The sequence below is a fragment of the Uloborus diversus genome, chromosome 1 (genome assembly GCF_026930045.1).
Source record: "Uloborus diversus isolate 005 chromosome 1, Udiv.v.3.1, whole genome shotgun sequence".
NCBI classification, from domain to species: Eukaryota; Metazoa; Arthropoda; class Arachnida; order Araneae; family Uloboridae; genus Uloborus; species Uloborus diversus.
The window spans coordinates 172613126-172624851 of NC_072731.1; the positions used below are offsets into that span (position 1 = coordinate 172613126).

General features: G+C 34.0%; 1 protein-coding gene across 1 annotated transcript; it reads left to right on the top strand.

Annotated features, from left to right (window-relative positions):
• Nucleotides 1-5241: 5241 nt before the first annotated feature.
• LOC129217132 (uncharacterized) lies at nucleotides 5242-9498 on the top strand. Its single transcript, XM_054851394.1, has one exon. The coding sequence runs from the start codon at nucleotides 5242-5244 to the stop codon at nucleotides 9496-9498; it is 4257 nt and encodes a 1418-aa protein (XP_054707369.1).
• Nucleotides 9499-11726: the final 2228 nt, after the last annotated feature.

Here is an 11726-nt window from a genome sequence, read left to right on the forward strand (position 1 = left end):
TGGCCAAGTTTAGAGTCAATAACTTTGATTACGACTTGTCAACAACTTTGGGACACAGCTGTAGTTATAGTCTGAGTGGTGTAGTTTAAGGTCCAGGTTAGAAACCCATGACAACTAATCAACTTTTTCAATTACGCGGTCTCAAAGTTGATAATTTGAATCAACAAGAATAAAAGTTTTACATCAATTACTCTATAACTCCTGAGTCAATAACTTTGAGCAAGAGCTGTAATTATGCTCTACGTAGTGTAGTTCTGGACTCATGTCAGAAAACCAGGAGATCTAATCATCTTATTTAATTAAACGGTCTCACATATGATTATTTCAGTATAAAAGAGCGTTTTTTCACGAGTTTATATGCATGTTACTCAAAATCTTAAGAGCTCAAACTCACATAAATACTAGAACGAATCAACAGCCAAATGTACTTTAAGCTCCCAAAATTTCATGCTTCCAGTGTAATAAAATGTTCTGTAACCTTGACCACAACATGGTAATTTTTCTCTCAAAGCTGATCCGCCATTTTGGAGAACTATATTTTGGAGATCCTAGATCCTCAGGATTCCGATCTCGGAAGCTGAAAATTAGCTTCAGGTTAGTTTCAAAGACATCTCTACTCCTCTATAAAATTTCATCCCATTCGGGGATGATCAAGCGGGGACAGTTTGAAAAATCAGGTCAGCTGACGTGGAATCACTCTGATATAAATACTGTTACAAATTCTCATCCAGGATCTCCAGGCCCAGTTGGAAGACGTTCATAACTTTGCACGAGAGCGAATGAACATCGCGGCGGAGAAGATGAAGACCCGATACGACACAAGGGATACTGGACAGGAATTCAACGAATGCGACAAGGTTTGGTTATGGAATTTCATCCGACGTAAAGGTCTTTCACCCAAATTGCAGTCGCATTGGGATGGACCCTATAACGTCCTTAACCGACTGAATGACGTCGTAGTGAAGATCAAAAAATCCCCTAATGCAAAACCTAGGGTTGTACATTACGATCGGTTAGCCCCATATAATGGCCATAGTTCATGAATATTACGTATCAACCATGGTTGATAACATAAAAGTTGTAGCTAATTTTTACTTTTAATGTTTAGTAATATTTCTTGGTATTATTGTGTTTTCTGTGTATTATTGGTTATTATTTAATGTGTGTATTTGTGAACTTGTTATCAAAGTTTGGCACCCTTTTTGGGGATTGTACTGCCCGGGACGTGCAGTCCTTGGGAAGGGGGCAATGTTACAAATTCTGTAGATAGTAATTATTTTTGTGATTAATTTGTCGTAATCTAGCTAAATTTGACGTTCATTAAATTATCTTTCATGTAAAATTATTGTAGTAACGTAACCTGTAAATAGTTTCTTGTAATGAATATACAGCCCCCGTACATTCGACTGAAGTATACGTTCCCCTCATTTCTGAATGATAAAATTTGTGAATGGAAAAGAAATAAAATAACGGTCTACGATTTTCGAGAAGCATTTGGAATCTTGTGGAATATTTGAGAGTTCTCTTTCGGTGTGTATAAAAAGCCGTTACGCATGATAAAGAGTGAGTTTCGATTGAGAATTTGTACTGAGAGTGTATTAACTCTGTTTATTGCGAGGCATTTTGCTGTGTTGTTTTACGTATTTGGATGTAAATACGTGTGTAACCGTTGAGTTTACGGTGTTGATTGATATTTGCTTAATTGCTGATGATTAATTTAGCAGTTGTTACCGATCTTTCCTGTACATAGTGTAAATAAATTTCCTGTGTTTCCCTTAAAAACTGTTTCTTCATTTCAAGAAAGTGGAAGTCGCACCGGAACCTTTAACAATACTATGCACATTTCTCCGGTATCTTTTGTTATTGCCAAACTAAACATCTTTTGTTATTGTGTGTTTCTTTTTTCCTTGTTTTTTTGAGCAATCACATTGCTTATTGTTCTCACTTGATTGTTTTGAATTTGTATGATTTTTTCACCCTACCTCCCTCTGCAGCACCACCATCGACCGGCTCCTTCCGATGCTGCTCCTGTAGCGAAAACCGTCTCCAAGTTGCGTCCATATTCAACATACACACGCATACATATACAGACATATACACACACACTCATGCCTGCAAACAGACACAAACACACACGCACACACACATACAGACACACTCATGCCTGCACACAGACACAAGCACCCACGCATACATACACACACTTACATACAGACACTCATGCATGCATACAGACACAAACACACACGCATACATACACATACTTATACACACATATACTCATGCCTGCTCACAGACACGCACACACAAGCACGCACATACACACACTCATGCCTGCACACAGACACAAACACCCACGCATACATACACACTTACATACATACACACTCATGCCTGCATACAGATACAAACACACACGCATACATACACATACCTATACACACACACAGAAACTCATATACACACACTCATGCCTCGACACAGACACACACACACATACACTCGTGATTACAAAAAACATATTTTGAATTCAAAAAGCCATAAGTCCAATTATTATTATTATTTTTATTTTTTTGACTTTTTATTTATGTTTTTACCTTTGAGCCAAATTTAATAATTTGTTTATTTATAAAAGTTTATTACTAAGTAGTGTAAATGCTAATTGTACTGTAATTATGAACTCAATCTCCCCAATTGCAATCCTCTTTCTAAAATATAGCATTGACTTATGATCAGTATAAAGTCAAAATAACCAAAGATGCATGTAAATTGTCACAATGACAATTACATGCATCTTTGGATCTCAATCAGAGTGATTCCACGTCAACTGACTTAAATTTTTAAAATTTTCCCTGCTCGATCTCCCCGAATGGAATGAAATTTTATAGAGGTGTAGAGATGTCTTTGAAACTAACCTTTGCGAATTTTCAGTTTCCGAGATCCGAATCCTGAGGATCTGGGATCTCCAAAATGGCGGATCAGCTTTGTGAGAAGAACTGCCATGTTGTGGTCAAGGTTACAGAAAATTTTATTACACTGAAAGCATGAAATTTTGGGAGCTTAAAGCACATTTGGCTGTTGATTTGTTCTAGTATTTATGTGAGTTTGAGCTTAGAAGATTGTGAGTAGCATGCATATAAACTCATGAAAAAACGCTCTTTTATACTGAAATCATCATTTTTGAGACCGTTTTATTAAGTAAGATGATAAGATCTCATGGTTTTCTGACATGAGTCTAACACTACACCACGTAGAGCATAATTACAGCTCTTGCTCGAAGTTACTGACTCAGGAGTTATAGAGTAATTGATGTAAAACTTTTATTCTTATTGATTAAAATTATCAATTTTGAGACCGCGTAATTAAAAAAGTTGATTAGTTGCCATGGGGTTTCTAACCTGGACCTTAAACTACACCACTCGTACTATGACAAGAGCTGTGTCCCAAAATTATTGACCCATCGTGATCAAAGTTATTTACCTCTAAACTTGGCCATTTTTTAAAAAATCATCGACTTTGAGACCGTTTAACTACTAAAGCCAAGAGAAACGAAAGCTATTTTATTTATATTTTTCTTAGTACTATACTGTGGTGAGTTTAATCATTTTCTTATTTTCGAGGGTTACTTACGGCTTTAGCAGATATCCGGGCCCAAACAAGGCAAATTTTTTTTTTGAAAATTACTTATATTACTTAAATCAGAAATATTTTATTTTTTATATTCAAACGTTTTCGAATTCCTATACCAGCGAGAGTATATAAAACACCAAAATTGTTTATTTTTTTAAAAACTTACTGGTGGGTTTGGAGGTTAAATTATTGACAACACAAAAAATTGGGTTTCATTTTAACTGTTGCCTCCAATGACTTTGAAGTGACATTATTTACTCACCAAAAACCGACTTCAGTTAAACTAAGTGTAGTTTTAAAGGATTTTTGGAGGAAAGCGGTCCTATTGTACTTAGAATCTTTCGCACAATTGTCGATATAGTTTATATGTACATTTTAGATTGGTTATAATTCCCCAAACTCATAGCTTTCTTCCTCCAAATTTTCATTCATATCGCTATAAATATTTTATAATGTTTGAGTACATTTCACTTTTGAATAATATTTTCGCAAATCCAGTGCTAGATCAATAAATCCGCTAGAACACCTGTTTGTTCTTTTAATTTTTGAAGATTCTAATAGTTATATACATTACCAATGTATCTAATAACTTCTCATTAATTATTAAATGTATCACTTTTAGTTTTCGTATCATTCAGGTGGAAAATGAAAATATGTTAAAAAATTATTCCGATTAATTTCTATCCCTCTTTTGCAATTTTCAATACATCATGAGTTGTTTACTGCATGCTAAACACATGGGAGTACAAGGTTGTCGAACGCTACACAAAATCAAATATTAAACAAATAAAGTCTGGTCTTACTTTGTTAAGCAATGCAACAAACAACAATTAAAATCTTTTTAATCCAACAATGAAAACTTTTGTTTTAGATAACAACAAATAAATTTTAATAAATATTGTCAATAGAATGTAACATTAACTCAGTCCAGTCACAGTCACATAACATTAAATTCCTATGTAAATCTATAGTACTTCACATTGATTCATTTTTAAGGCATCTCCTGTGACTTCCACGATGGAGTCTGAAGGCATGAATTACTATGATATATTAAGAATTACCCCCGGAGCATGTCAGTCAGAAATAGAAGAAGCGGGAAGAAAACAAATGGAATATTGGAATCCAAGAAAAATTGAAATTCGCAGAGATCGCTTGCTTGCTGCTGCAGTTTTATTGGAAATAAGTAATGCTGTGAAAATATTAACAAATAAATCATTACGTCAGAAATATGATTTATTTTTAAAGACAGAAGCAAAAAGTGAAATAGGGGTTGAGAAAGAGAGTTTTAGATTAGTCTGTGGTGATGACGAGGATGTTTTGCTGATAACTGATCAGAAGGTACGGAGATCAGAACACACTGATATAAGAAAATTAAGTCATATAATCTTGGAAAGAGATGAGGAAGGATTTAGATCGACAAGAAGTGTTGGTTCACAGATCGGTTCTGCGTGTCAGTCAACACATGAAAGTGAAAGAAGACGAGACTATTCAAGGAAACGAATAATGAAAACAGGTGATAGGGAGAAAACATTAGAGCCAGAAATGCACCATAAATGTTATAGATCTTCTTCAAGCGACAAAGAGTTAGACGCTGCGACCCACAAAGAGAAAATGTCTCTGAAGAAAACCGCATCAGAATCTTTCACTGTATCCGATAGACATAAAGAAATGTTCAGAACTGGAGTTTTGGCTTATCAAGTACCGGATAAATCTCTGTATCCAAGGGATGGTAAATTGGAAAAAGACGAAATGAAACAAGTTTCAACTGATCTAAGGAAAGAAACTGATTACGTGCCACAATCAAGCAGTTCTAGTATGAGAAAAGTAGAAAAGGAAACTAGTTCTGAGCTAAAAGCAGAAAATAGTGTTTTAAAAGCGATCACAAAATATAGAAAGCATATAGAAGAGGCAAAGCAAAAAGAAACTGGTGACGTTCCAAAATTTATTAAATATTCTTTGAGTGATTATGAAGAAAACATTTTAGCAAATGGGGGGAAAAGAAAATCAGAAGAAACATTGAAGAAGCACTTTATCGAAGAATTAAAGAAAGGCGATAAAATAAAAACTGAGATTAATGATATAGTTTCAGATGATTCAATAGTTCAGGAGAGATCATCGTCATTACTAAAATCACACATAGAAATTCCTGAACGACACTTTGAGAGCACAAAACGATTAGAAACAATAAAAGATAGTGCTTTTCGTTCAGAAATACTAGCGTCTGACTCCCTTATTGATGAGGAAACCACCAAGTATCCATTACACATTGGCATTACAGATAAGCCTAGCGGTTTAACGTTGCTTGAAAAAGAAGCTCCCATATTTTCAAACGAAGCAGTTGATGAATCTATCACTTTCAAAGATAAGAAAAAAATTATGAATGGTACGAGAAGTGAGGAAGAATATTCGGAGAACGGCAAAATTTGTTCAAGGGATGAAGATAAAAAATATTTTCCTCTAAAATCTGCAGTTCGAAGTTGTTCAATTGAAAAAGGAACTTTAGACATTATGATTGCTAGAAGGGAGCAAAAAAGAAGTTCTGATCTGAACCTTAATAAAGACGTAAGTGGAGTGGATAAAGGGACTGTTTCCGATGGTGAACTAATACCAGAAGGAAAAGCTGGGTCAAAAGAACAAGAGTTTTCAAATGTAAGAAAACGCATGAAAGTTAAGACACAAGTGCCTGCAAAAATGAAGGTTATGACCATATATGAAGCTGGTAAAGTGAAAGATCGGGAAAATTTGGAACAACCAAAAGGAAAAATGGCACATTCTGAAGAATCTGAATTGTTACCACAAAAAGACACTGCAATCAAAGATATTGAATATAATGGGCAACATATTCGAAGGGACAGAGATAAAAGTTTTGGGAAAGACATACCTTGCACACTTAGTGATAGATTCATGGATGAAAAAGTATTTGATAAGACAAAAACAGATGAGAAATTCAAAAAGCCTGTTTATTTAAAAGAAAAAGGTTCGAGTGCAAGAGATTACACTATATCAGAATTTTACAAACCAGAAGAAGTGAAATTCTTAGACTATGAAAGTAGTAATTACAGGACGAAAGAATTTGATAAAGAATTTGAGGTTAAAGACACGAAGAAAAGAAGTGTTGCTGCAAAAGCTGCTGAAAAATCCGATTATGACATTAGATACAAACTAGATGAAAAATTATTGGTTTCTAAACACAAACTAAAGGATAAGATTGAAACTGATTCTGCTTTAAAAGATAAATATCGTCAAAAAATTGGTTTCTCTGGAAAAATTCAAGCAACTAAAGTTCCAAAGTCAAAAAGTGACTACAACATACTTTACGATGAGGGCAAATCCAAAACTAAAGTTCTTCCAGATGAAAAACAGTTGGAAAAAAAAACTATTGATTCAAGCAAGATCATGTGCAAAGACATACAAAAAATAAAATCCTATGATCCAAAACTACTAGAAATTGAAAAAGATGTTGACTCTGGAATCGATGAAATAATTTCAAGCACCGACTCTTTATCATCAAAATCGTATGTAAATGGAAAGAAATCCAGTATTTTTGAGGACTCCGTTTGGAAAAATGTTCATGAAAAAGTAATACCACCCAAATCAATCAAAGGAAAGGGTGTGCCTTTAGAGGAATGTAGTGGTAAGACAAAACATTCTGTTTCTTTGCAAAAAGTTGGAAAAGAGAAAGAAAAGCGGTTAATTTTAAGAAAAGAACGAGTGAGAGATTCTGAAAGTCCTAGCCAGTTAAAAATGCCTCCAGAGGTAGAAAGACAGATTGTAATAGATAAACGAATAGCAAAGGACGAAAAACAACCAAATGCTTCTAGGCTACCTTTCTTGTGGCCAGAAAAGTCTCCAAGTAGATTGACCCAGGAAAGAAAGTCGTTCTTGCCAGAACGAGGACGAGATCCTATTAACGTAGAAAGCTTTGTTGATTTTACACGTGAAAACTCTAAACATAAATTTGGGTATAAGATAAAACCGGAAGGAATATTAGTTGAACAATATTCGGATTTAGTGCAGTCATTAAGCGTGGAAGGCCCAAGATCGGTTAAAAGTTTTGAGACGGTGAAAGGTGGCATAACTGTGGCTACAGATGATCCTCATCAGCGGTTTTATGTAGATGATCATGTTGATGAAATAAGGAAAGATGAAGGAACTAAATTTGGTCCAACAGTAAGCCCTAGAGGCAGCAGAAAATGTGAAGAAGGTGTAATTAGGAAAGACACAAGCATGGAAAAGCTGAAACCGTCATCGAGAATAATGAAAAAGCATGAAATTCTGGAGCATGTTTCAGATGGGATAAGAAAAACTGTTTCGTCAGAAGGACTCGATAATGAAGTTAAAGAAGAAATTTTACGTAAGCTGAAAGATGAAGGTTTGCATGATGTGGAGAAAGATGATTTGCGTCGGGTGAAGAAAGAAGACTTTCAAAGAGAGGAGGACGACATGCATGGGAAGAAGGAAAGATTTCACAAGAAGGAAGATTTGCATAGAGAGAAAAAATATTTCGATTTAGAAATGCCAGAGTGCAAAGAAAATACTCGTTTATCAAAAGGAGTTAGTTATATAAAAAAGAAGAAAGACACAGAAAGATATGGAGATGACATTAAAACACCAGTTTCAGGGACTGAATTAGGTTATAAGAAGAAAACTAGATCAGAGGAAATAAAGGAATATAATGGGGATAAAACGATCGCGCTTAATTTATCAAAAGAAAAGGAACATATGAGACAGAATGATATTTTACATGATACGGATTTTAAGAAGGGAATAAGTAGGGACTTAACAAATATTGGTAAACATAAAGCAAAAGTACCCATAAAGAAAAATTCTCTTCAGAAAATGGCAAAAATAGATTTTTCAGAGGCCCATAAACACGCTAAAAAACTTGATATTGAACAAGATATTGACTACAAAAAACAGCAGGTTGATTCTGAGGAAGAGTCTTATGACCAGGAGAGAGATATTTTCTCTGGCGAAGATCATCATAAGAAGAAAGTGAAAGATTCGCAAACTTGGAACAAGAAAGAATTTTTGCGAGATCCTGGTACGAGTAAGACTTATTTCTTCAAAAAGCCTCGAGTTAAGAAAACGATAACAAAAGAATCTGAAGGCACCCTGAAAAACTTAGTTTTACTGAAAACACCACTATCTGAAGAAAATGTTAACTCAAAAGATATAACAGCAAAAAAAGATTGTTTGAAACAAATTAGGTCTGAAAGTCATGTAGATTCCCCAGATGAAGCTATACTTATTATTAAAAGAGCAGATAAGTTTAAAGAAAACAAATTTGATAATACATTAGATTCACCTAAAGATCATAAAGATACGATGCTTAGATTCAGCGGATACAAACGTGGGGAGGTGACTGACAGTCCAAGGAAATATGAGGAGAAGAAGCAAGAAAAAAAGGAGGTAATAGAATCTGAAGCTTCAGACTCGCCAATACCATCAAGTGAACAATATGAAAGGCTACATCGTCCTTTATCAATAGAAATATTTACTGGCACATTCAAAGAAAGAGGAGTTGACGAAAAACCTGTTCCTCTTCTTGAAACAAAATCAGAGAATGTTCTACTTTCACTTAGCAAAAAAGATTTAGGTAGTAAAAAATCTATTGTTACATCAAGAACATCTCACCCATGTGAATCAGGAGAATTTGAAGTTGGAAGTACTAAAGTTATCAAAATGGAAGGGAAAAAGCAGACGAAAAAATATAGTGAGCGGTTTAAAGTCGAAATGGTTCCTGAGGAAGAAAACAGAGACTTACACAAACATAGAAAACGAAAAAAATATTTGAAGAAAAATTACTTGGATGTAGATAGAGACCTACAAAAACAACTAAAAACGAGAGAAATAAGGTACTTGTAAAAACAAATATAAATTTTTTATTTATAGAGATTTATTCTTCGGTTTTACTCGTTGAGTTTAAAATTATATTATTTAAATTACGGAATTGTTTAGGTCAAGCTATAAAAAACTTGATTTTTAGTGGAACAGAGTTAATATTTCTCTATTAAGAGTATTTTTGTTTCTATAAAACTATTATCCTTTAAACTTCTAAATTTCAGACGTAGGGTGGGCCGAAATAAGCCGAAAAAAAGTTTTTTTCGAAATCAATTTTTGGATAGCGCGCAAAAGTTGCGTGATGAGCTAGTTAGCACTCACAAAAAATTTCTTGGACATTAAAAAATATCTAGCCGGCGCTATTTAACACTAAAAAACCAAAAAAAATGAGAAAAATGAATTTTTGTCGAAATTTTTTTAAAAAAACTAAATTCCAAATATTTTGCTGGAATGCACCGAAAATGTTAGATAATGAGCCAGTTCAAGCCCATAAAATGTTTCATTGATTTTAATGAGCATTTAACCGCTCCTTTCGAACATCAAAAAATTGGAGAAAAATGAAAAAATATTGAATTTTTTTAAAAACCATTGTGAAAATTATTTTTCAAAATTAAATCATAGACTAATTAATTAAATAACACTATTAATCATAGTAATTATTATCACGCAATAATATCATATAAATTTTCTAGAATTACATATAAAGATAGTAAAATTTTGAAAAAGAAATCTTCAAATTTGATTTATAATACTTCATGCATAATGAATATTATTTTTTGGAATAATATTGTCCCTTGTTATCAAATGATGGAAGTTCTTTCCTAGCTTGAAGTTTGGCACGAATGTATCCATCTTGTGCAGTTTCACCACGAACTTATATATTGCAGCTTCGGTTATTAGTTTCACACAACGTTTCACAGCTTCCGTGTGACAGGTAAATTTCTCGAAACAGCTGTAGGCTGTTCTTTGCGCATTTCTATCGATTGTTGGTCTTTAAGATGCATTGTAAGAGGTGGCTCTGTTGCAACACAGTTTGCCCAATGAACTAAATCAACATAATCAATGGCTTCAAAATTGAGTTTAGGACGCTTAAAAAATCGTAACCATCCGAGCTCTTCGTCTTCTTCTTTCTGGAGTTCAGAATGCACCTAACAGCGAATTCCCGAATGTATTTTCTTGAGTCAAACAACATTGTCAACAGTAGCTGTTCAGGATGAGCGAAATATGCATTACTTGTTACATTATCCACTTTTCCAATAGCCATTTTTCTTACTGTCCTTTGATCAATTAGAAATTGTTTTTCTCTATCAGGGACTTTTGCTTTTTTTCTGCAATTACACGAATATAAATCTGCGCATTTGCAGGCACAAACGTCAAAGTCGTAGCCTCTGCTTTAAATTTGCCTAGCTTTGATTGTAAAAGTTGCGTCTTTATATTTTTAGCATTTTTTGTTGCGCTATTATATTTAGAATAATAAGATAAAATCATGGCGATCACTCTTCTTATCGAAACAAGGGGAAGGGAAGCACGCCCCCAAATATCAATAACTTTTTTTTACAACTACAGCGGCCACACTTGCTGAAGATGGTTGCTTACTTCCTTCTCCCTTTACTTGCATCTTAGTGATTTGATAACATCTGACAATGTCCTCATATGTTGGAAGAAATAAAGCATCGGGAGGAGACAAATCTCTTCCAGGTCCAAATAGAAGACTACTTGTGCTTGCTCGCGTTACTTTCTTTTTCGCGCGTTTCTACATAACAGTCGTGTTGTATACCAAAACAAAGATAATAATGCAATGACATTCGAAATGTCCGGCTACCGTTTAAAATACTTTAGAGGATTCACATTTTTTTAATACTCAAGGGCTCTATTTGCCAAACATATATAAAATAGTTATAACATAATCTTAGGAATAATAGAAGCAGTTGAGCGCCGTTTATTATCCAGGAGAAACAATTGGAACCGAAGATTAAAAAATTAGCATCTTATGTAACTATTTTTTATTTGAGTGTGTGCATTTTTTAAAATTGGCGTACAAATGTCGCATAAAATTGATTGAATTTTCACTGTTTTTTTCTAAGTAACGTATTGCGTAACATTTCAGTATTTACTTATTTTGAGACTACTTAAAATTTTTTTTTTTTTTTTTCATTTTTCCCATGTGTCAGTCTTAAAGGAGCGTAGCTAAATATTCTACGAAATGTATCAAAGTCTTTGAGGATTTCAACTAATTCACTGACAGATACTTC

Excerpts from the sequence above, each read along its gene's own strand:
- LOC129217132 (XM_054851394.1), top strand. The coding sequence starts at position 5,242 with ATGTCTCTGAAGAAAACCGCATCAGAATCTTTCACTGTATCCGATAGA.